Here is a 25,870-nt window from a genome sequence, read left to right on the forward strand (position 1 = left end):
TAGTTTGATCTTCTATTAAAGGTGAATGTAACTTATAGGTTGGTTATATAGTCTGCTAATTACTAACATAGAGATCCAGTAAAACTATTAAGAATTTTATGTGAAAATTATGGAAATATCTGCTCGTAGTACTTGAAATCGGTTGAGGAAACTATAAGCTTTAAGGATTACATAATATTAGTTAAGATAAAAAGATAACAGAACAACTAACTAGAGCTTATAAAATACACTTCTCACTGAACAGACTTAATTCTGAATGTTCTAGCTAGAAACCTTAAGAATCATAATAAGGTACATTTTGCTAGAACACCCTACTTGTTCTTTGAATTATGTTTAATGATTTTAATATATTAAAATAAATGTGTGTTTTTTTGGGAAAACATGTAAAGGAGTAAAATAAAATGTATTTATAAAACTTGATTTATAATTTCAAATGCTTTAAATTTGGACAAGAATTGGTTTTAAAATTAAGTATAATTTGATGATAAAAATAAAAAAAGTAATGTAATAGGATAATTTACATATGTGGAGAAAATTTGTAGCAAAATAAAATAAAAAAATCTTTGAAAATGATTGAGAAGTTCTCATTACATGCCTGCGATGTTTTTAGTAAAAAATTCACCTCATAAAAACATCTGGATTTTACAAAAATTGATTTTGGAATAAATTCATCTGAAGGGAAGTGATCAATGTTTAGGAACAATAATGTCAAAAACTAGGTTTACAGTAAACTTTGGTGTAAAATTCGGTCGTAGGCAAAACCACCACTTTTTTGGCTTTCTGTTAACGTGTTTTGAGGAAAAAGTAAAAGCAAATCTTAAAGAGACACAAACAAGCAATTTTTTTAGCAGAATTTTCAAACCAAGGTTTGATAGATACAAAAATGCTACGAGTATGTTGTCAATGTGTGCATTCATTCAAATCACATGGTCTTGTAACTGTCAAGATACAAAAAGTCCTAGGTTCAAATATCAGTCAGTTTATGCCTATCAATGAAACATGTAGAGCATTGCCGAATCAATTGACATGAATAGACACTTCACCAAGAAAAAACAACATAAAAAATATCAGCTAAGTTGTTGATGAAGAATGTTCTGCCAAGTCACTTAAGAGGTTGACAACATCATCTGAGGTTTTAAGATGGTAACGTGCACTTGATCTTTTCCGTCCAACAACACAAGAGAAGTAATTATCACCTTTTAGATCAAGCACCGAGGAACCTTCATGCTGTGATGTTCTATCACGATATGTTGCTCTCAGTTCAATTTCTCTCTTTTCTATGCTTGACAACGAACGTTGTTTCTTGTACTGAGCAGCGTTTGTCCCGACTTTGTTGGCTGCAAATTTTAGCAAAGATGATGGTCTGTATGACTTGGATTTGGATAGCATAGCTCTTGGTACTGAAGGTGATTCACAAGGAAGCTCCGGCTCAAAAAATTTATACACATCTTCGTCCTGAAACAGTTCATTTCCAACTATTATACACAGTTAATTTCAATTTGATGCAGATCAATACAAAATCAACATTCTTCGAGAATTTCATTCTAATTTTTTCTTTCAAGCTTTGAAGAATGTGTTTAGTCCTTAGGTGATGGGAACTGAGATCCTAGTTTGGAAAGGATTCTCAAGGGGTTGGAGCTTTGGAGGTAGTTAACTAAAAGAAGTACATATGATAAAAAAAACGGTTTTGTATTTATCAAATCTTTTAGAAGTAGTTCTGTATTAGAATCTGTATTCATAGAAAGGCCTATGTATTTGGTAGCTATGCTATGCGTAGAAAATAACTGCTGGCAGTTATTTATTAGGGCAACACAGTTAGTTATGTAGTTATTTTCAGTTTGTGGACACTGAATCTGTAGGGAGACTTCTTTCTGCGGGAAAGTAAGCGTATTGTGATTTCAGTGTTCAATATTATAATTTATTAACTTATCAATTGGAGTGCTAACGTTAGAATAGCCACCATACTGATGACAACACTCATTTTTTAGTGCTACGCTGCTCTGAAAATGCAAAATCAAAGCTGAACTAAGAATTGGAAATCAAATGAAGTGCACTCACCTTGGCTAGAAAGTGCCCAATGCATAGGACATAGTCAATTGGTGCCGTCATGCCTTTGTTATGAACTATCTCTCCAAGGATACGATCAATAGCTGCTCCCTGTTCCAAAATACCAAGTATGAAGACAATGCAAAGAAGTGTCAGGTGCTAGCATGTAGAAAAAATAAAGTTTCTGAACAGAAAAATGATAGGTGAGAGACTCTACTAGCAAACTGAAATTGTTTATTATACCTTTGACACGCCAACTGTGCGCACCTCAACTGATCGACCACCTTGGACAACATCAAGAGATGCATTTGATATTGGTCCTGTCCACAGATGCTGAAGCAAATCTCTTGCTTGAATCTTTCCAAATTCAACATCTAATTTTAATTGCAGTCACAATAAGTTAGCAATTAACCATAGAAGGCTCCCATTTTTCTAGGAAGAGAGCAAAGAGACAATGTGTATCGACAGAAAAGTCTTACATCAGAAGAAAATTAGTAGGTTGAACAATGAAAGGGAAATATGAGAACAAAAAATGGCAGATACCTGCGTACTTGTAATTCCATACTATTGAAGTCTCCCTAAGCTCAAAATGAGACCGGGGAGTCCTTTCAGTAAAATACTCAAAAACATGCTGAAATTTTATAAAATTATGAACAAATTCAGTCTAGAAAATAAAGGAACTTGATATGAGAAACATTTGGATTCATGCAGCCAATCTACCTTCACGCTATCAACCCAATCCATGTTTAAATTTTCAGGCATGGTTGTCATCCACTCACTTGAAGTGAGTCTCAGAAACATCCCATTTTCCGCTGCCAACCACATATTAAATTCACTGAAGTTCTGCACAAAGTAGTTGTTAGTCCAAAAGCAAATGTTGCTGAAAATGAAAGAAACACATGGACTTTTCTTGATAATACTTTGTCCAGGACTGCTCGATTGCTCCCACTGAGAAGTACTATCGTTGTCTGTGGATCATCGGATAACATCTTTAAAGGTCCTTTCAGATTTGGGTGTAATTTAGGTTCCAGTTCTCTAATTTGACCAGCCCGTCCAAGGGCATCCACTGGCTCAGTCAAAGTGGCATTGAAACCCTGCAGTGCAGTTCAAGCCAAATGGTAATATTTTAATGAAAAGGAGCTACGCATGTTGGTCAGAGGCAATGTTCTAAATCATTCACAAAAACCTAATGGAAACACACAAGTTCTTATTTGTCTTTCTCTTTAACGCGTGCAGTGAATTTGTACATGTAATATCAAGTTAGTTTCCTATAAAGATGTAAGAATAATACTTAGTGCGCCAAAAAGGATGGTTAATTTGGAACAGCCCTTTATTCAGCGTTTGATGATCCAACTAACAGCTTACCAGTATGATTAACCGGTTACTGGATTTTTTATAACAGTCAACTGCCACTTTGTTGGGAAGCAATGGAGGATCTTGTCTTGTCCTAAGCTGAGCTTCAACAATGGTATCATTTAGTTCACTGTACAAAAAGAAAAACCTTGTAAAATAAATAATCATGCAAAGCATAAGTGGCACAGATCTTCATAGAAGGTAGGTCAAAATCTAGAGCAATAGACCTGATAATATGTCTATTTCAAATAACATAATTTCCATTTTTCCAATGACTGTATTTGATCAACTACATTTGCAATTGAGAACTCGTCTGAAGTTGGATTGTTCAAAAGAAAACAGAAATCAGTAAAGCCTTTTCTTCTATCTACATTGCATCAAGCAAATTGAATGATATTACATAGGCATAACATAAAAACACTATTTCTCAACTTTTTCTATCATGCTAGTCCTTGTCAAAATAAAGTAATGGATGGCAGGCTCTAGGCATCAAGTTGTCATCTGTAACTGTTTCATCTTGTCCTAACTATTGCATGTAGGATGGTTGGTTTACAAGAAAAATAAAACAAGGAACAAAACTGATCCGAGAACAACAAAGCTCTAGCAGTGTTATAGGATTAACCTCACAAAAGTTGCAGCCCATTCCTGTGATGTGTGAGTCTTCACATGTCTGAAATTAAACTGATGCCGTTTTTCTCTTTCATCGGCTGGCATATCCAACGCATAGCCAATAGAAGCAGCAACCTCTGTTATGTTCCAAGGATTTACCAAGATAGCACCAGCACCAAGAGACTGTGCTGCTCCAGCAAACTGATACCAAATAAAGAATTTAAAATTATTTGATTAATATCTAGCGCTCATGATTATACACAAAGAACAGAAAATAAATTTCTCTGAATAGGATGATGATATTCTGATTTTTAACAGGGGTACTCAACTGAACTGGACTAGGCTGATGACTTTTTTTGGAAAAGAGAAAGAGATTTTCGCACAAACTATAAAACAATAATTAGTCAAAGTTCCTTGTGCAAAACTGGTTTTCTCTTGAAAGAGGAAGAGGTGCTTCCATTCTTGGTTTTACACTAGGTGATCTACATTTTATTTACCTTCGTGTTCCTTTCTTCAAAGGGAGGCATTGAACAACACTTGCAACCTATTGCTGATAGAGTCAGATCTAAACTTAAGAAATGGAAGGACATACTTCATCATATATGGGAAGGGCTACTTTAATATCATATGTTGTTCGAAGTATGCTGCTTCACTACTTTTAGGTTTATAAATGGCCTCTGCTCGTGCTTAAGAGGATTGATAAATGGATGCACAATTTTCTCTGGACTAGTGATATTCATACACGGAAAAGCTATGTTGCTTGGAGTAAGGTTTGTAAGCCTGAAGTTAATGATGGCATAGGGCTTAGATCAGCTATTATACAACTCAATGATGATGCTATGATTAAGTGAGGCTGGGATTTACTGGCAGAGAACTGTTCTCGGACTGATACACTAAGGTCATGGATATGGAAGAAGCAGTTTGTTCACTCTGCTATATGGGCCAATTAAAAGGAAATATTGCATATACTACTCAAAATATTGGTTGGCAAATTGGAAATGGTTCTGATATTATTGTTTGGTCAGATAAGTTGTGTGGGGGGCGAATTTTTCGGGATTATTCTTTGTCTGCTGCCGGTTGTTTTTCTTTTCTTGCTAACGGATGTATGTTAGGAAAAAGGTTGAAAATTAGACGTTACAAAACAGTTAACAGTAGTTGGACAGTTTATTGGTGTTTAGAAGAAGTTATTTAGTCCAGTAGGGGTTTTCTTTTGAGGAAACGGTTTCTCCTAGGGGAGTGTGTATTTTTGTTTCAAAATAGAGCTTGTCCTGTGTAGAAGGGAATTTCTTCCCTTGTGTTGAATGTTTTCTTGTATTATGTTCTTCAAAATTAGAGTGTTTTCTTATGTTGTGCAGTAAGATTTGTGTGTTAATTTTTTAAACTGAATTATAAATCTGGTTTTTTGTCCCCAAGAAACTTAACATAGAGGATGGCATAACCTGTGGATAAAGAGTGGTTCAAGCTTTTTCTATCTCACTCATTGTGCCTTGGCAGCCAAGCAATCAATGGAATAAGACTTTGTGTTGGATTAAGTGCATGAATTTTCATGTATCGCATATCTGCAGACAAGGCAACTTCGTGTGTGGATAAACTTGTCAGCTGTGGTGTTACTCATCAATGTAATAGTTAGTGGGATTCCATTCCGATTTCATTAGTTATGATTTTTATAGGGATAGGTTTCATTTACCTTTTTGTAGTTTGTTAACTAAGTGAGTTTTGGTCTATTGTTCCACATTATTGTATTTCTTTTCTTTATTTCTTATATCATATCGGTATGCTGATAATGATTTATGTAGCTTGGGGTGCCAACCTAGTTGAGATCATTAGCTAAATAGTGCTCCTTTTGCACAACTACCTTTCGAAAAAAAAAAAAAAGCTTTTACCGGTGCTTTATATAATCAAGAGATGGAGCCAAAATAAATTAAAAAACTGAATTACCTCACTTAAAATGAGAACCCCCTTCTTGGATGCTTGGCACGCAACAAATTCATAGCTGACAAGATTCATTCCATCTCTCAAAGATGTAACAAGTGCGACGTCTAAATAAAATGTAAGTTAGACTGGTACATATGGATGGGTGAATTCTTAGTAGTTAGTTCAAGCAAACTAGTTAAGATGGATTTTAAAATATAATATAAAGAAGATATGCTAGATCTGTTTCCCTTTTCTGATTTGCTGGGAATGGTTAAGGTTAAATCATAAATGAATAAAGGAGAAGAAAACTAAGAAAACAATCGTAAGTCAATTATTGTTTTGTTGATGACTTCAAAAGATCTAACTGGCGGCACAAGAAGTATGCAATCCACCATCAATTGCCAAAAACCATAAAACTATCAATCAGTTCTATTTATTCTTTCAGCAAAACACAACGCGTTATAAGCACAGGAATTAAATCATGAGGAGCATATAAAAGAAAAGTGAAAGAGTTTACAAAAATAATAATGAAGTTTCTTTACTAACAACACAAAAGAATTTCCTACAGACTGAGAATTTCACATATCCAATAAAAAGTGAAATGTGAAACTGCTTGAATATAAAAAATATTATTGCTTTTGAATAAATAAGTACATACATGTGCTAAATCTTATGTTATGGGCAGAAAATGAGTACCAGTTACAGCATAGAGAGCACATAATTCATGAAAGTCAAGTGATCGATCCTGTAATCATAGAAAGAAATGGTCCAGAAATCATCACATGGTCGACACAATAATCCTAACAAATATTTTCTGAACTATCTAAAATAAACGCGTGACTTCATTTTATTTGTCACATCTTCTGGGAAAGATTAGCAATACTAAAACTTTAAGCAATCAAGAGAAGTACAGGTGATGAACAAGACAAAATAAAGAGCCAGTGTGTGCAAAGAACAGTCACATTAGTTACTTGAATATTTCCAAAAGAAAGAAAATAAATTATAAATCTAATTTTTGAAGGAAGGGAATTTTTTTTGGACAATTTACTTAAATAAGTGATTATTAATAGAAAAGCCCCACATATTCTGAATTATATCCCGGTAACCGGGAAAGAATGTGATGTGAGCTCCTTGGTGATGCAGGAAAGAGATCAGCTATTGAAGATTTATTGCAACTTTGGCAAAGAATGTTCTGTAGTTTTATTGGGATATTCTTGGTCATTTTAGGGAAATTCTGAAAGAACTAAAATCCCATCAGGGTATTTTGTATAGTAGGTATGTTTCTTTACTTGTCAGCCAAGTCTGTTATCAAATGGCTGCTATGTAAAAAATAATATTTGTAAAATGAAATTCCTATTTTTCAGTTATGATTCCTGGCGAATTTCATAGGATCTGCTTAGTAGGTTACTTCGGTCATTTGTTCTCTTTTCTGTTCCTTTTGCACTTGTCTCATACAACTTGGTCGAATGAGATGTCATGAATATGTTTGAGAAAGTGATATGTTGTAAGACAGCTAGCAGAGAATGCAGCTCAGAACACAATTCGAGAATAACAGCCCAAACCCAAATATGTGCATTTACAGCTTTTGGGTGGAAGCATCAATTTCAGATGGACAATGTATAGAGCACAGACTAGTTTTTGTCTATCTAGACAATGAATAGTTCGAATCTTGCCGTAACAAAGATCGCTCGTATATAGTGATGCGTGAGAAATTTAGTGTTTTCAACGAGATTTCAAATAATAGATATTTGTGTTGACAATAGTGATCCTTCCACAGTCAAATACCATGCAAGAAATCTAAGTAGTAAATTTTTAAAACACCAACCAGATGGTGTAGTGGAACAGCTGTAAGTGTTCCAAATCTTCCATTGATGCGTCCTACAATCTCATGCACTTGGCTTGCAAGCCTTTGGTCTGTCAAAGCAATGAGTGAACAGTGTCAGTCATTTAAAATTCCAATAAGATGACAACCAAAATAAACAAAGCAAGAGTCTAAATCAATGGGTCAAAAGGCTTCAAGTGATTATTAACTTGTCTAGAGAAATAACGTACATTCAGGAACATCTTTTCTAGTAGGTACAGCAATTTGCAGCAAGACAACTTTATCACGCCAGTGGGAATTCTCCTCGAGGAACTTTTCAAATGCCAATATTTTCTGAGGAATTCCTTTTATCATATCAAGACGATCGACGCCCAACATTACCTTTCCATTTCATAAGAAGCTCAAGTTATTCAAATGATTCACATTTTTAAAGAAAAGCAGATGTAGAACAGAACCAAACCATGCAATAACCTTCACTTTTCAAACTGTTGAACTTGGAACTTTGGCATATACGTTTCTCACCTTTCGGCCCGCAAATCTTTCTTTCAGTTCTTTCATGTGCGCCTGGACTTCAGGGAGTTCAAGGGCTTGAATGAATCTCTCAGAGTCAATCCCAATAGGAAACTGAAGTTTCACACTCCCAAAAAATAAAACATTGTCATCATGAGAAAGAAATCAGAGACTGCATACTCATTGGTATAGCTATTCAATACTGATAAAACATACAACACAAGATGAAATTCAAGCTTTTGCAGCTCGATGTATTGCATTAGAAAAGGAAATTAATATATGCAGATATACCGCAGCCACACGGGTTAGCTTCCCTCGATCTTCTACTCCGTCAGGTGTGCCCTCAAGCCCAAGAATACGAGTACAAGCACTAACAAAATGCCTTGCATAATCATAGGTATGGAATCTGGAATGCAGACCAATGTAAACACTAAAATCACAACACTGGATAAAATGTCCAGAGTTCTCAAAAATCATAGCAACATACGAACTTACCACGCCATGTTTTCTACTAAATGGTGCAATGGACAAGCAAGAATAGTAAGTCTCAAGGTGGAAGATGAATTTACCAGAGTTATGGACTTATCACAGTGTGTACATCTTACTTTTTGGCTACAATGTGCTTTTCCTAAGTGCGTGCTGCTGATGTCTATTTTTTAAAGGAATTTAGCTAGTAAATGTATTATGATAATGATAATCAAGATGGAGATGCATGAATGACTTACCCCACAAGATCAGCTTCAATGACTGATCTCAACAGCTCTGTTCTGGATGGTAGAGTCCTATGTATTTCTGAGGAAGGAAAGGGTGTATGGAGAAACCAACCAACTTTCATTTTGTCGTTGCGCTCCTTTAAACATTTTGGAAGGAACATTAGGTGGTAATCATGGCACCAAACAACATCTCCTTCCTCATAATGCATATTTACTACATCAGCAAAGATTTGGTTTGCCGTCTTATATGCATCAAATTGGGATTGGAAAGTACGAGTGGTAGCAAGTCGATCTTCTTGTGGAAGCCCAAGGTAATGAAATAGAGGCCACAAGATGTTGTTGCAGTAGCCATTATAGTACTGATTAACTATCTCCTCATCAAGAAATACTGGAATACACCGCTGCAGTGAACAGCACATAATCAAGAGGACAAATATTGATGGTTTTGTGTCTTTGATATATATCTTCATGCTTGAGAATTATAAATTTGACACAAAGCAAAGAAGACTCAATACCATTTCAGCCAAAGCTTTAGTCAATGCTCTCCGTCCAACCTCATCAGGCACATTCACGCCAGCCCACCCAATCCATCTGGTATCAAACTCCTTTACACCTTCAACAGAAACAACAAGCTTCATACAACCTTCACTTAGAAAATAGAAAAGTTTAATCCATTCCTATGATTACTGGATTACTATTACAATGTTGTGAAGATAACTATCGTTTGTGTGAGTTGTGACCTCTATTAGATCTTTAACAAAGGTAACTAATTAGAATAGCTGAGTTACAAACTTACAACAGATATATGAATGAGAAACAGATCAACAAAACACACCAAAGTAAAAACAATTAATGCAAGGTAACAAACTTTTTCTTGCCTAGAAGTGCACTGACTAGCCCTCCTACACTGATCTCAAGATGATATGACTCCACACCATCTCTTACAGCAGAAACTGGCAACCTGTTAGCTACCACCAACAAACGTTGTTTGCCTGGCCTCTCATCTTGCCTATTCGTATCCGTGGCTTCTTCCTCTTTATGAACACCTGAAATTTCATTCTCACTTATTGAATCACCAGAACATTGTTCTCCCTCTTTGCTCCCATCTCTTGCTTCATCAGTTGGTTGATTCTTGAAAGACTTCCTTAGCTCTCTTTCCCTCAGAAGCCTTTCCAATCTAGACCTTGGTGTTAAAGGGACGCAGTTATAATTGTTCGCTGGCAAACGCTTGGACTCAAGGATGTCAAGTCTTTTCACTTGTTTGATTCCTACAAAGACAGCATTCTCACTCAAAAGGTGGAATTGTTTTTCCTACTTCCAAATAATTCAACAATTGACAATGCTCAGCCACGCTCTGAAACAAACGGAAATAGTTGCACACTCTAATCAATGTTACATTTTTTCCAGTTTCATTTACATTCATATTCCTTGCCAAATGGGAAATTGCACTCAAGAAAGAGAACTAACAAGCATGCTTTGATCCACTATCATTAATGTTGAATGTCTCCATAGGCTAAAACAACTTTTCTATCCACATTTAAACCATTCTCAGCGATGAAATGCGTAAACTTACCGCAAATACATAATTGCAATGTTTCTCATCACATTAGAGAAATAACAGAACAAGGGGGGAGGGGAAATTGGCTTTTTGATGCATGAAATAGAATCGTAAACAAAATATCGCAATGTATTTCAAAATCATAGCAATTGAATGACCACCAAAACCAATAAAGTTTCAAGGAAACACCCTTAACATACCTAGAGCGAATTTTGCACAGCATTGAAATGAAAAGGTAAGGCAAAAAGATATCCAGTGTTATAAATAAATAAATGAACAGAAAACACATTAACAGTAATGAATAAAATGACTTCAGGAATCATAAGCAGGTTAAATCACAGGCAGCAATAAACCTACTTGAGACATTATTGTTTGACATTGAATAAAGAAATTGAACGGCAAATAATTAGGAGAGTGCAGATCTCTTAAGATGATTTCACTTCACATTGGTGTCCACAACTCCACGTTGTTTCACATACCATAGTTTTGTACAAGTCATCAAAAGGGTTGTGGTCATGATTGGAACAAGGAAGATTGTTTATATAATGACGAGATAAAAGGCATAGATGAGGTAATTGGCTTGAAAGGGAAAAAGAGATCATGCATTGAAAGAGAATAATGCATTAACTAAATTAAATTATTAAATAATGCATGGAAATACACTGAATTGAAATTGGAGAATGATATGAGAACATCAATAGAGAGTAGTACAAAAATGTGTCTTCCGATTTTGAAGCTGTTTTTATAAGAAAAAAAAAAGTTAAGGCTTAAGCACGAGACAGAGTTAAGAGTATGGCATGTTGTTACACTTACTATATATTACCCCATATAAACTCTTCGATGCTTAAATAATAATGTAAATTATTAGAATTGAAGTTACAACTACATTCACGTAGGATTTTAATATGAAAATGTTTTCTCGAACATGATATGGACCCCAGCTAGATTTGATTTGATTATGGGTTTTATTTACATATTTTCTTGGCCTAACCATAGGGAATTCATGAACTGTAATTTCTGCATCGGCTACAAATATGCGTCAATTTTCTCTTTCTCTAAAAATAGGTCAACTCGAAAGTTTGAAGCAGTTAGAAACAATTTTGAAACTGAAATAAACTACTGTGATATAAATAATAATATGAATAATGTAAATTTAATCAATCTAACTATTGAATTATAATTATATAATATGCTTACTCCGTCTCCAGTTGTGCGATCAGTTGGAAGCTTGAGTGATAATTGTCTTTGTTTAAGCTTAAGAGATTGTTTAAGCTAGGAGACAAACCTTGAGAAAAAAAGCGATTGTAACAATCATGTATTCCTTGTAACTTCATTACGTGAATGATGAATTTCTATTTTTAGAATAAGTTTGTTTTTTTTTTCTCAAGTGACATAATTGTGTATCGCTCAAGCGATACCACACATCTTGAGTGAAGAGATTTGTGTTCCATTTAGAGACATGTTAAGGACAATAGAGATATCCAAATTTCACTAAGTAACTAAATTATATATATTAAGACTAGTGGTAAAAAATTCATGGATAGTTTATTTTACATTTGGAACACATACGTGGCCTCATATTATGATGACATACCTTCTAACCATGATCAAACACATTAGAAATAATTTTTGACCTTGTATTTTGGGTCAAGTAGTCTAAGATTTATTTGGGTTTTGTATTACAAACCAAGTAGTTTAGGATTTAATTTGAGCCTTGTATTTTGGACCAAATAGTATAAGGTTTTTGGACCAATTGGGCCAACAAAAGATCAAGACCCAATGTTGAGCTTGTGGTCAGAGTTTTAACCTAACTTAGTGACAAGAGTGTGTGGATGTCTCATGTACGAGTGACCATGTGTCGTGCTCACATTGAAGAGAATTTCTCATAGTTAGTGGTCACATGTCACTCTAGCAATGGAGAGGATTAGTGGTCATATGTCCTCCTCCTATTGGAGAGGACTTTTGCCTTTGTCTCCAAGTTAGGTTAAGGCAGTGTTTTTCTTTCTACATTTTGGAGACATCTCTATAAATAGATGTGTATTCTCACTTTGATATTAGTAATGAAATGATGTCAAATTGTTGAGTCATTTCTATTAGTCTCTAAAGTCAAGACTAGAGCATCCCAGGTGATCTCCTCTAGCCACCTTTCTCTAAAGTTGACCTAAATTCTCTTGAGAACCACCAAACACCCATCCCCATCTAACCACCATAGGCCGATAGCCTCTTCCACATATCCACCAATTTCCGTACCCTTTTACCTTCATCACCGTCACCATAGCTTCTTTTCTTTCTTTGGCCTAATCTGGTTTGAGGAGGTGACTAATATTAGATCTTTCAAATTTACTCACTTATGAAGTTGAAGTTTATGTAATTAAAATGCTTAAAATAAATTAAATGTTAGTTTTTGATAAAATATATATTTAATACAAGTGACATAAGTTGAATTGCCTATTGCATAATTTATTTGATACTTATGTGTTAATCTATAATTAAAGTAACCAATTAGATGATAAAATGTATTTTTGAAAATGGTCATATGCATGTGACTTATGATTGCGTTTGATACATAAGTAGAATTGTAAGTTAAAAGTTAAAGTTAAAAGAGTTCAGTAAACTTATTAGATATTTATATCCTTTGATATACATACATACATACATATATATATATATATATATATATATATATATATATATATATATATATATATATATTATTAAATTTGATTCATATGTTTGAAATCTAAGTTAATTTTGATTTAATACAAATCTTTTACAATATCATATATATGGAAAGATCTCCGAGTGAGTTTTGAAAATATAATTCTTATCACAACTCGGACTGTAATGTTGTTGAGCGTGATAGCTTAAAATGGTATATTGTTGAGCTTGTAATGATATGTCATCGAACTTATCACAACTTAGAGTAGTATGTTATTAAGCTTGTCAAATCTCAGAAATGATGTATTGTCGAGCTCGTTACTATTAGGATGCTCACACATCACAAACTTCATTATCATCTTCATTTTCTATGGTCATTCGACTATCTAAATTTTTTTCCCAGCAACCAAATCAAAACCCAATACTATGATGCATCACAAAGACTAGTTTCACCCATCCATTCACGCATACAAGTACACAAAAAAAAAACTAACGTCAAACTATAACAGAAAAACAAGGTCAGCAAGGTCGGCGAGCTTAACGAGCTCAACAAGCTCGATGGGGCTAAGGCAAGCTTAGCTAGCCGAGGAGAGCTTGACAAGATCAGTGAGTTCAACAAACTTTGTGGGCCAAGGCGAAGTCGTTGAGCTTAGTGGCGTCGAGACGAGTTCGTTGAGGTTGGTTGGGTCAGTGAGGCTGAGCGAGGTCAGTAGAGTCAATGATGCTGAGGTGAGGTTGGTAGAGTCAATGAAGTCGAGGTGAGCTCTGCGAGCTCGATCAAGGTCAGTCATACTCGCGCACCTGTGATTTTAGATTTCTTCCCCTGTTTTTGTTTTGTTTCTTAGGTTCTTCGTATCGAAGTTCAAAGAATGAAATACTAAATTTTAATTACTATTAGTTTAATTTTTGTTAAATTTTAATTACTATTAGTTTAATTATTCTTGTTTTGTGTGATTTGATTCAAACATGTATTATAATTTTTATTTATATATAACAAAAAGAGATTTTTCATTAGAATGTAAAATACAGGAGTAAAGATACATTTAAAATATTTTTAAATTTGATTATCGGATTTTGTTTTTGTAATTTTTTAAAAATATTTTTAAACTTTAAACTTTGTTTATTAACTTTGCAAATTTAATTTAATAAATGTTTTCATCTCATAAAATTTTGTTTGATACTTTAATTTGAAATGTATGTAATTATAATTTCTTTCATTATATTTGATATTGAAAAAATAAGAACAAAATATTTTGATATTGAATATTTGATAATATTATATTTTATTGACAAAAACTCTTAATTATTTTATGAAAATTCATTAATTGTTATTGAAATATTAAAAGAATAGGTACAATTAGCATGAGTACAAGTGTATATCCCTTATCTGATAGGGATATGAATGAGACAAAAAATTTATACTTAACTCAAGTCGGTTTTGTCTATTTCATTCCAACTTTACTCAAAATATTATGATTTCTTAACTTATAATATTTGTGCTTCTTAGTCACATTATTGTAATAAATATTCCTCACTTAAAAAAAAGAAAAATAGGAATATGGTTTGAACAACTCAGGTTTACAAATCGCTAATTCAAAAGTTAAGTATTATCTACTTCTACTCATAAGCTTTGATAAATGGTTAAAACAAAGATATGGGGATAACATCCCCGTTCAAAATATGTTAAGAGAATAAATCAGAAAACTTTATAATAAATTTAAGAATCACATAAGTTTCTTAAACACTTACATGAACCACAGTTTCCTTGTACACGGGAAAGAAAAACATGCATTATTAGATTGTTATGCTTTACTTGGAATATACCCATAAAATAAGAGGAACCTGAAAACATGTAATTCATCCGTATACAATAAGAGACAAAATATATGAAATTAAAGTTTGATCATCCTTCGCATTTGGATCAACACCATGTTGTCTATGTCCCCCTCAAAAGGTTCGTCATCAGGTTTTCTCAAACGATTCTCCATCACATATGTATTTTCACTAAATGTGAACTTCAAAATAGTAACAACTTAGGTCAAATAAGCAATAAAATAACTATGAACAACAAGTAAATATATCTCAAATCTTATTATGAACAAAAAAGTCATTTATTCATGTTTTATCGAGATTCTGAACGTGAGTCTTTGGCCAAATGACGTTATCTGAGTGATTTTGAAACTTTTGATGTATATTCCTAAATATTGGAATTCTAAAAAAAAATGTATTTACAAAAAATTTTACGATGCTTAAATCAATAAATCAACAAGAGAGTTGAAATCTTGTAAACGAGAAAGAATGAGTATTAAAGTAAGTTTGTATTCTTTGGTGAATAACATATATATATTTATAGAATTTGTTAACCTTTGACGTATATTATATAAAGAGTAGTGTGATATTAAATAATATCCGTAAAATAACACCTACTTCAAATAGATATAATATAAGAATACAAACTTATGTGAACTCTGAATATATTTTTGTATAGAAAAAAGAATGAAGAAAAATGTGAATTTTTTTTTCTTATGAAAGAAAATGAAAAAAAAGGTGTGAGAAAAAAATGTGAAAAAGAGAAACATATATTCATTTATCTGAACAGAGGTGAAAAAAATGTTATTTTAAAAATTATAAATAAAATAAAGTAATTATATCATTAAAAAGTTACTTTCCTATTTTGAGTGAAATAATTTTAAAAAGTATCAGCTTCATATTTATAGAGGAAAATATGTAAGACTAAATGAAAGTAATGTATTTTTTTTTTCTCTTTGTTACTTTTTTCATACTAAACAAAATAAATGAGTTCTTTTGCAAAACACAATAATTTTTTTTAATTATAATGAATATTTATATAATTTCCTTTTCTACTATTTCATCTGTCTCTACTTCCACATCCTATATATGTATGAAAAAGAATATTTAAACATTAAAAGATAGTAATTAAAAATATAATTGATGTATGACGTTGACTTTGGAAAAATGAGAAATAAATTTATTAGATTTTGTGCCCTAATATTTATTGAACTCTGAAGTTCATTGGCTTAATATTACAGCAGAATTCCCTGTCAAAGTTACGATAGTGTTGTTAGTTGTTTAACTTGTGTCATTACTATTCATAAAGGAAAAAAGGACAAAAAGTAAATAATAGTTTTATTAGTATATTGGAGACATACATCATGGTAGTACAAATAAAATCGAATTCTTCAAAGAAAGCAAAAGTCAGAAGACATTAATGTGAACATTGAAGACAAAGTCATGGCTAAGCACATTGTTGTTGGACCACACATCTAACATGGTTCAACAAACTTTAAAGCACATATATCCCTTCAAAAAAAGGGTCATAACTATACCCATGTGGTGGGTGATATCCATGAAATGCAAAAATATTCATAGGCTCATGACTTCTTACCTATATATCTTTTAGATAGGTAATAGGTAAAGTCAAATGTATTCAAATAATACCTTCTAGTTAAAAAAAAATACACACTTTTGACTTTTCAAATATTTATTATGATTTCAGTTTTTAAAACAAGCTATAATAAATCCTTGGTACATTTTTTTTTATTTCAATAACTAAAAATATGTATTGCGGTGCTTGAAGACTCAATTGGTACCATTGAAACTAAATTGATTAATTTCATATGTTTATCATATGGAATGAATATAATTTATACGTTAGTGTAGAAAAATATTTTTTTCCAGGTTAAAAAAATGGTTTTCTTTTATACCGTTTATGGAATTGGTATAAAAATAGTAGTGTAAGAAGTATTGATTTTTTATACTAGTTCCAAAATTGGTATGGAAAATGTCACTTTTTATACGAATGTCTTTCTTTCTCACCGACCAAAATCAACACAACCACATTTAAATCATCGTTTGTTACTACAACCAAGAGCCTTGAACAACAATAAATCAACATTCACCACACAATCACCAGAGCTTCTCGATGCAACCACTATCACACATCTTTATCACAATGCAGATCTAACTTCTAAGATGCAAAATCACATGTAGCTGCAAATCATGTTTATCTTCATTGCAGTTCTGAGACCACGAGCAACCATGAGCATCATCGCGTGCGTCACCTGAAAAAGAAAAACCAGACCAAAAAAGTTTTAAATTCAAAAATATTCATCGACAACGAGGGCGAACAATGGTTAGGCATAGTATGTCTGGTTTAGGGGAAAGCGAAGAGAGTCAATGAACTCAACCAACAATTGTCCTAGCTTCTTCATCCTTTGCATATTCTCCAACAACCCCACATTGCCTTTTCACTCGTTCGTGATCTTTTCATGCAACCCAATCAAGGGTTGGGCCAAGTGCGTCCCTATCTCATTCCTTTCCTAGCATGGAACCGTTGCCACAAAAGCCCGCATAACGAACATCAACATGGTTGCACTAATCTTAACAAGTCTACACTACGAGGGACTACTATATTTGACATCATCACGTGGATCTACTTCGATGCCGACCAGTTTCACGTCGTCATCCACGATAGTGCCCACACTCAATCCTTGCCGTTTGAGTTGGAGTTGTTTCCAGGGTACAGACGTTGAGGGTTTTATCAAGCGACAACTTGGCGATTTGGAAGGGGTTGCAACTTATGAGTACGACGACTTTGAATTGGCCTCGATCCAGAGGAGCTTGTCTAGGAGCTAGTAGAGCAAGGAGATGTCTACAAGGGATTAATTGAAAACCACTTTTTATACCAATTATAATTAAAACTCATATAAAAAGTTTTGTTGTTTATTACAAAAATGTCATTAAATCAACTTTTTTATTGGTTATAATTAAAATCGATATAAATTTTTTTTCTTTTATTATAAAAATGTCATTGCGTCTAGTTTTTTATGGGTTGTAACTATAATAAGTATAAAAAAGTTTTATTCTTTATTACAAAAATATCACCGAATCTATTTTTTATATATGTTATAAATTATAACTCATATAAAAAATATTATCTTATTTACAATTATCCTACCACGTATAATCAATATAAATAATCATTGTTTTTCACTCCTAATACAACTAGAACTATTTCTTTTTTCAATATTATACGAGCAAAGATATTTATGATATAAAAGAAACCTACTTTTGAATCGGAAAACTTAGTTTTCTCAGTTACTAGTGGGAAAAAAGTTCATCAGTAGTGTGTGTGTATATATATATATAAATAAAACATTAACTCAAAATTTAAATGAAGGGAAAGAGTATTTCATTTTGGGTCCAAATTGACATGCAAACTATAATTTGTTTTGTGGTAATTGTTTTTTGTTATTCATTTTTATAAACAAAACCTTCATTTTTTAATAATATCCTAATTAATTCTTAAAATTTTTCAATCTTTTATAAATAATATTTTCTGAAAATAATTTACATTAAATGTTAATGTTTTATTAAAAATATATATATTTTTATTTTTAATCCTAAATTGTATTATGTTTTAATGTTTTTAACTATTATATTATCAATGACTTAAATAATGTTATAATTATATTAAAAGTATATCAATGGCACTTCTAATTGATTGATTGTGAAAATTTGTAGTTATAAATTAATGAATACTATAAAATCTTTATATTAAATTATATATAATTATGTTAATTTGTATTAATCCTATAATCTTAGAATTTTGCTTTCATTCACTTGTATAAAATAAAAATATAGAAAATCATTCTGTAGCGCTATAAATATTCTAGATTTGTAAAATGAATTGCAACACAAAAAAAAAATATAAAACATGAATCATTGAAAAAAATATTGATGAATTATAGATATTTAATATAAATTATTTAATTGGAAGAGGCTGGAAAAAATAGTTATAAAAAAATTAGTAAAAGTTAAGGATTAACTATAGTTAACTTAAAATGTTATGTGTTCCTTTTTAAAAATAGCAAAATTTGAGGGTAAATTTTATAAAGGATATGAAATTTAAATATTAATTGAGATAAAATTAAAAGTTAGAGTATCTATATGAAAAAAAGAGTAAAGTTTGAAGAAGGTTAAATAGTCATTTCTTGAATACTAATTAATTAAATACCAATTTAAACACTAATTCATTCAATAGTTAAACTTTGGTAACCAATAACCAATTTATAAATTAATTATAATTTTTTATTTATAATAAAGATAATTTTAGATAGCAATAATTTTTAATTTATAAATTAGAATCTAAATTAATGATTATAATAATTAGTTATGTTTTTTTATCTCTAAGATCTAGGCTTTTTCTTGTAGTGAAAATTTAAAAAAAATAAAGTAAATTACATATTAATACACCTGTTATTTTAATTTACCTTTTACAAAAGTAGGTTATACATCTTCTTGTATTAGAATAGTCTTTTTACCTGGAGTGATCTATATTTGGACATGTCTAAAAATTGGAGAGCATGATTTATAATGGTTTTTATCATTTGCCACAGAAAGGAAACACATAATAATAAGATAAGAAGGCAGATGAATTATTTATGAAACAACTCACTCTAACTGTAATCACATGCTAATTTCAGTGCTATTGTTGTCATCATAACTACAAGATTCCCTTGTGTGACTCTTCTTTTTAAGACACAATTAAAAACTTGCTCCATGAAGAAAAATATATCAAATAGGGGATGTGATGAAAAAAGTTGAGAAGAGTTTGGAATATAAAAAATGAGACAAAAGAAAAAAGTGTTTGTTAATTTATATCAAATAAATTATATATCATTTATAAAACATATATTTACTTTTTATTATATATTTATGATTTTTAAATTAGATTTAATATTCAGTAAGTATTCAATATATTTAGTTTTTCAGTATAAATTATTTATATAATATAATTTAGATAGATTGATCGACTGTTTAGTGGTAAAATCAAATAAAAAAGTATGAGATTTAATATTTCTCAATTAGTTCCCAAACTCAAAAATAGATAAATATAATTTTTTTTAATTCAAATATGTTAATTTTTTTTTTACTTTTGAACTAAATAGCTTAAACACTACCTAAGACATAGTTTGTCATGATTTTTTTTAAAATTATTGAGTTAAAATGATCACATTAATTTATTTTTAAAATTTAAAAATTAAAATATATTAAAATTTTAAATAAGAACGAATTTCAATTTAATATTTAAATTTAATAATTACAAACATATTTAACTCTAATTATTATTATCTTTTTATTAATGGATGTAATAGAATGTAGGAAAGATAATTGATAAAAAGATATTAAAAATAAAATAAAGTAAAAAGAAAATAAAGAATTAAAAGTTTAGAAAGACAAAATTTAAAACAAATAAAGAATAAATCATTTTAAATTTATTTATAAATATTTTGTTTCCTATTTATTCTAAAATCATATCTCTTTACCATATATCACATTCCTAGTATTGATGATTTAAGAGTTGACTTTTTTCCTCCCTTTGATGTGGTTGTTTGGTTTGAATGAAGAGGCATGCATATCCTCACAAAATTAAAGTAATGCCTTAATCCTATGCTAACTTCAAATAACTTGCAAAATGTTATATGTTGGATAACCATCCATGAAGAGCAGTAGTGTGGACCTTTTGCCTTAAATGATTTAAATTAATAATAATAATAAAAACAATAATAATTAATGATATAATAATCATAATATTAATAATGGAGTGCTAAAGCATACCAGGTCATTAAATTCTTCAATCTACTATCATTTATCTATATAGGAGTAGGTATACTAGGTATTCTGGATGGTTTCAGAAGATCAAATTTATGTTTATTCTTGAGAGAATTTATCCCACTTGTTTTTTAACTATTGGTACATATTCTTCTTCTTCTTCTTCTTTTTTATGTGTATATCAAACTTCTATTGTATAAGTTAAGAATAATGATAAATAAATCATTTAATAAATGATTTTTGTAGAATAATTAAAAAAAAGTTACTTTTATATGTAATAAAAAAATATTAATATAATTTTTTGGAGATAAGTTAAGAAAGCATAACTAACTTTTTTTTAGTAAAAAGTAAAAACATTGATTAATTTATAACTTTTTAGAGATTAAAACTTCAATAAACATAAAAAAAAAACTTTATTTGTTCGTAGCATGCTGTAATAACATATTGAATGTATTACCCATATTTTGAGTTTTCTTTGACGTTTAAGAGGAATGATTCAAAAGTGTTGAGATTACTTTGATTATTCCTTTTTAATCTCTTTCATTATATTTATGCAACTAACTTCTTTATTTTTTTTTTGAATTATCACATTGCAATTAACTTTGTTTCCTATTTAGTAGTTAGTCTCCCATTCTTAAAGTGTGTAATGAATATTGACTATGTATAATTTTTAATATTTCAATTAATATTGTTTTATATGCTTTTATGTTAATCTGTGTGACTTAAATTTTTTCATTTAAGTTTATTTGTATTAGAAGATATTTTAAAAACTGGAATTATGATTGATGAATCAAGAGATGTGATATTAAAAATAATATTTGATATCTTGATATTTATTGTTATATTTATTCTTTAGGGAAATCATATATATATATATAGTAAACTACAAATATAAAGAAATTTTACAAAAGTTGTTGAGTTATAATTCTTTATGTTATCGTTAACTACTTTATATATTTGCAAGTTCTTAAGAAAAAGTTATAAAAAGTTGTTCACCTTTTACTTATTGTAATGCTACAAATGTAGTTATTCATCAGTATTTAATTCAAAGTGCATATAGTACTCAATGTGATAACAAAACCAAAATACCTATTTTTTCTATGATCAGAAGCACAATTATTTTTATTTTACAAGTCAATTTAACGAAGTTAAACTAAAACAAAAATTTTAAGATGATATTAAATTTTTATTTATTTTAAATTTAATTATCTATATTTTTAGTTTTGTAAATTTCACATTAAAATACTCAGATTTTGCACATAATATTAAAAACTATTTATCAACTAATGATATAACTAACATAGAGTATATAAAACAGAACAAATTCTTTGAAAGGCATCTAAATAGGCATTATCAACACAAACATCTATTCTGTCAAAATCAAACACCAGCATCACACTTTGCTAATTTATTACTAGATCGACCCAGCATAATTCAGTTGCTCCTTTCGTGTTTTCTTTTAACTAACTGACACAAAAATAAAACTATAACTCTATAATTGTAATTAAATTTAGGTCAAAACAAATTTTCGATTTCTCATTTATATTTAAAGTTTTCCTTAATTCTTTATAGTTTCTTCATGAAATAAAATTGATAATATATTTTTTTATTATAAAATTCGCCAAATTATAGATAAGAGATTTTCATTAATGTAAGAAAATTGGGTTCAAGAAAGACAATAGTTTTACGGAAAGGTGTTCAGTCTACCATATGAAAGCAGAGTTTATAATGCAGGTCTTTGAGAATAGTAAGAGTCGAAATTTTCATCCTGCAAAATGCAACTCTGCATTAAAGTGGAATCACATCAGTGATCAGATTTCATCAATGAGGTGGGGTGGTACAGTGGAATTGGTAATAGAGTCATTTCATTGAATCTCACAATATATATCCGCGTCCATTTAATGCACCTAACCAACACTCCCAACTGTAAAAGTTATATACTCTACACTGTAGCCATAGACCATGCTACTATCTTTATTTTTCTACTATATATACTCATACTCATATCACACCTTCCACATTCAATTACTCACACATGCTATCTTCCATAGCTACCTAGTTTCACTCTTTCCACTTCCTCACAAGTCAAACCCACCGTTTCTTCCTCAATGGCAGCCTTAGATCTCACAACTACAACCATCTTGGCACTGCTTGTGGTTCTTGGCTTTTGCACTGGAGTTCATGCTGCACCACAAGTGCCATGCTACTTCATTTTTGGTGATTCCTTGGTTGATAATGGGAACAACAACGAGCTTCAATCTTTGGCCAGGGCTGATTACCTACCTTATGGGATTGACTTCCCTGGTGGACCTTCTGGGAGGTTTTCCAATGGGAAAACCACTGTTGATGGAATTGGTGAGCTTCCTCTTTCTTAATTATCTGCATGGAAGCATTTTAGTTGACATGCATCCTTGTCTTAAGATTCACTTGCATGCACTCATAATCAACATCATTGTCAAAGTCTTAGTTAGATAGAGTCAAGGACAGCAAAATGGTCCCAAGATCTGATGTTTTTTCTTCACTTTTCTTTAACCTAGCTATCAGTTAAGTGTGTAACTAAAAACACTCTTAATATATGCATGTGCTTGCATAATGATCTATTGGATGCCAAACTGTCTTATGCTAAAATCAGACAACAAATTTAATGTACACCTACACCGCCTAATATTTTCTCTAGAACGAGAGGGTATAGTTAAGAAGCATTGATTTTTTGACCGGTGAAATAAAAAAAATGGATTAAGGTGCAGATGGCAGTGAGGGAAGCAGACAATTAAGCGTTGCTTTTTGGCACTACACTGAGTTAGTTTACCCCTCATAAGTTTTGTTAGTGAGACTTAAATTCTATGCACATGGATCTGTTTGTCCGTATTCAATGTGCAATTGAATTTGAAGACGTGTAGAGGTAGAACTTTAGAAACACTAATAAAGGAAAATATTTACTGTTAGATTCTTAAAACAGATATACTGATCTGGTAAAAACAAACAAGAACAAGAGCACAGTAGATCCGGCACATGAAATTGATTATGGTAAATATATAGAAAAGTTTCACTCTGATTTGACATTCTGTTGAAATTTAACAGCTGAACTCTTGGGATTCGATGATTTGATACCTTCATATGCTGAAGTTAGTGGCGATGATATACTTAAAGGAGTGAATTATGCATCTGCTGCTGCTGGAATTAGAGAGGAAACTGGACAGCAACTGGTACCCATACATTAACTTCAAGCAAGATCACTTTTTTTAACCTCTTTGGTATTTATCTTCTGAAGTTGTTCATATGTTTTGTAGGGAGCGCGCATTAGTTTTAGTGGACAGGTGCAAAATTATCAAAGCACAGTGAACCAAGTGGTATCTTTACTAGGAAATGAGGACTCAGCTGCAAATTACTTGAGCAAGTGCATATATTCAATTGGGTTGGGTAGCAATGATTATCTAAACAACTATTTCATGCCTCAATTCTATTCAAGCAGCAGGGAGTACACACCAGATCAGTTTGCAGATGCTCTTATTAATGCATATACGGATCAACTAAAAGTTAGTCTCTAACTCTCTTTGTCATCTTTTCCTCTTCAATTTGTCTATTATAACATGAATTGCATAAAAAAACTTGGGGTTTCACAAATTTAAATATTGACTGTTTTGTGTTTGTCATGCAGACTTTGTACAACTATGGTGCAAGAAAAATGGTACTGTTTGGAATAGGCCAAATAGGTTGCAGCCCAAATGAGTTGGCCAGAAACAGCCCAGATGGTAAAACATGCGTTGACAGAATCAATGTTGCAAACCAAATGTTCAACAACAAATTGAAAGGTCTCACTGACCAATTCAACAGCCAGATGCCTGATGCAAGAGTCATCTACATAAATTCTTATGGTATCTTTCAAGATATTATAAGCAACCCTGCAGCCTTTGGTAATTGTTTTCTAACCAAACCATTTTACATTCATGATTTTACACTTTTTAGAGCACCGAGTAATATTAACATGAATCAAACTTCAGGTTTCAGTGTCATCAATGCTGGATGTTGTGGGGTAGGAAGGAACAATGGTCAAATTACATGTCTGCCAATGCAAACTCCATGCCCAAACAGAAGAGAATACTTGTTTTGGGATGCTTTTCATCCTACTGAGGCTGGAAATCTAATTGTAGCTCAAAGAGCATACAATGCTCAATCTGCATCAGATGCTTACCCTATGGATATCCAACACTTAGCTCAGATCTGATCTCTAAGATGAACATGGTCTAGTGGGGTAGTGGCCATAAGCTGTGCTACAACCACATCTAATGTTCTTGGAATGTGTTATTTATTTCTTTTGAGTCATAAGAGTCTTGAGTTTTCTCTCATCTTTTTCTTACATATTCATATATGTTAAGTGTTCACGTGGATTCATAAGTACATGTGTAATTGTGACCAAGCTTTAAAAGATTGCTTATTTAATTACATTGAATAATCTGTTGTAGCTTATGAGTTTTCTCTCATCTTTTTCTTACATATTCATATATGCTAACTGTTCATGCGGATTCATAAGTACATGTGTAATTGTGACCAAGCTTTAGAAGATTGCTTATTTAATTACATTGAATAATCTGTTGTAGCTTATGGATACACATTGTGAAAGTTTCTCTGTGAATGATTCAGAGATAATTCACAAGAGTCTTACTGTTGAAATGACATTCATGGCATTAAGAAAAGAGAAAATGGTTTCTAATCGGTGTATGTTATACAGAAAATTTAAAAGTATAAAATTAAAATCGCAAAGTGTTCGTAATTAATTTAAGAATATTAGATTTGAATTTGAAATAATTAATAAAAACGACACATGTTACTTTTCTTAAATAAAGTGCTTTAATGTTCATTTAAAAAGTACTTTAATAATAAAAGATCAAAATTGTCACTTTCGCTTCGATGACAATTTGATAAGAGACAAAAAATAATGAAAGTGACATTCTCACATAAGCGAGAAGCCTCTTGCTTAAACAAGAAAAAAGTCTTGTTTGGGTGAGATTTTCTCTTATTCGTGTGAAAATATAAGGATTTCACCCTACCTAA

The 25,870-nt window shown here is 31.4% G+C and overlaps 2 protein-coding genes across 2 annotated transcripts; one reads left to right on the plus strand and one right to left on the minus strand.

Moving 5' to 3' along the window:
• Positions 1-1,071: 1,071 nt before the first annotated feature.
• Positions 1,072-13,974, minus strand: LOC148205591 (alpha,alpha-trehalose-phosphate synthase [UDP-forming] 1-like). The gene is made up of 18 exons (XM_088104870.1): positions 13,768-13,974; positions 9,846-10,278; positions 9,483-9,580; positions 8,980-9,368; positions 8,546-8,660; positions 8,267-8,368; positions 7,975-8,125; positions 7,748-7,836; positions 6,619-6,667; positions 5,947-6,047; positions 4,022-4,209; positions 3,412-3,529; positions 2,967-3,140; positions 2,767-2,889; positions 2,590-2,677; positions 2,290-2,420; positions 2,059-2,157; positions 1,072-1,455 (listed from the first exon to the last, which is right to left on the minus strand). The coding sequence occupies exons 1-18, from the start codon at positions 13,972-13,974 to the stop codon at positions 1,072-1,074; spliced, it is 3,039 nt and encodes a 1,012-aa protein (XP_087960996.1).
• Positions 13,975-22,864: 8,890 nt separating this feature from the next.
• On the plus strand, positions 22,865-25,285 carry LOC148205592 (GDSL esterase/lipase At1g29670-like). The gene is made up of 5 exons (XM_088111426.1): positions 22,865-23,173; positions 23,900-24,024; positions 24,109-24,354; positions 24,477-24,732; positions 24,820-25,285. The coding sequence occupies exons 1-5, from the start codon at positions 22,927-22,929 to the stop codon at positions 25,041-25,043; spliced, it is 1,098 nt and encodes a 365-aa protein (XP_087967552.1). The 5' UTR covers positions 22,865-22,926; the 3' UTR covers positions 25,044-25,285.
• Positions 25,286-25,870: the final 585 nt, after the last annotated feature.

The sequence above is a fragment of the Vigna umbellata genome, chromosome 1 (genome assembly GCF_029865625.1).
Source record: "Vigna umbellata cultivar VRB3 chromosome 1, Vumbellata_1.0, whole genome shotgun sequence".
NCBI classification, from domain to species: domain Eukaryota; kingdom Viridiplantae; phylum Streptophyta; class Magnoliopsida; order Fabales; family Fabaceae; genus Vigna; species Vigna umbellata.

Excerpts from the sequence above, each read along its gene's own strand:
- LOC148205591 (XM_088104870.1), bottom strand. The coding sequence starts at position 13,974 with ATGACTGACCTTGATCGAGCTCGCAGAGCTCACCTCGACTTCATTGAC. Across the intron at positions 3,530-4,021 it reads TGGGCTGCAACTTTTGTGAG|TGAACTAAATGATACCATTG; the intron begins GTTAATCCTATA and ends CTTTTTGTACAG. Across the intron at positions 2,890-2,966 it reads ATCGAGCAGTCCTGGACAAA|AACTTCAGTGAATTTAATAT; the intron begins GTATTATCAAGA and ends TACTTTGTGCAG.
- LOC148205592 (XM_088111426.1), top strand. The coding sequence starts at position 22,927 with ATGGCAGCCTTAGATCTCACAACTACAACCATCTTGGCACTGCTTGTG. Across the intron at positions 24,355-24,476 it reads CATATACGGATCAACTAAAA|ACTTTGTACAACTATGGTGC; the intron begins GTTAGTCTCTAA and ends TTTGTCATGCAG. Across the intron at positions 24,733-24,819 it reads AAGCAACCCTGCAGCCTTTG|GTTTCAGTGTCATCAATGCT; the intron begins GTAATTGTTTTC and ends ATCAAACTTCAG.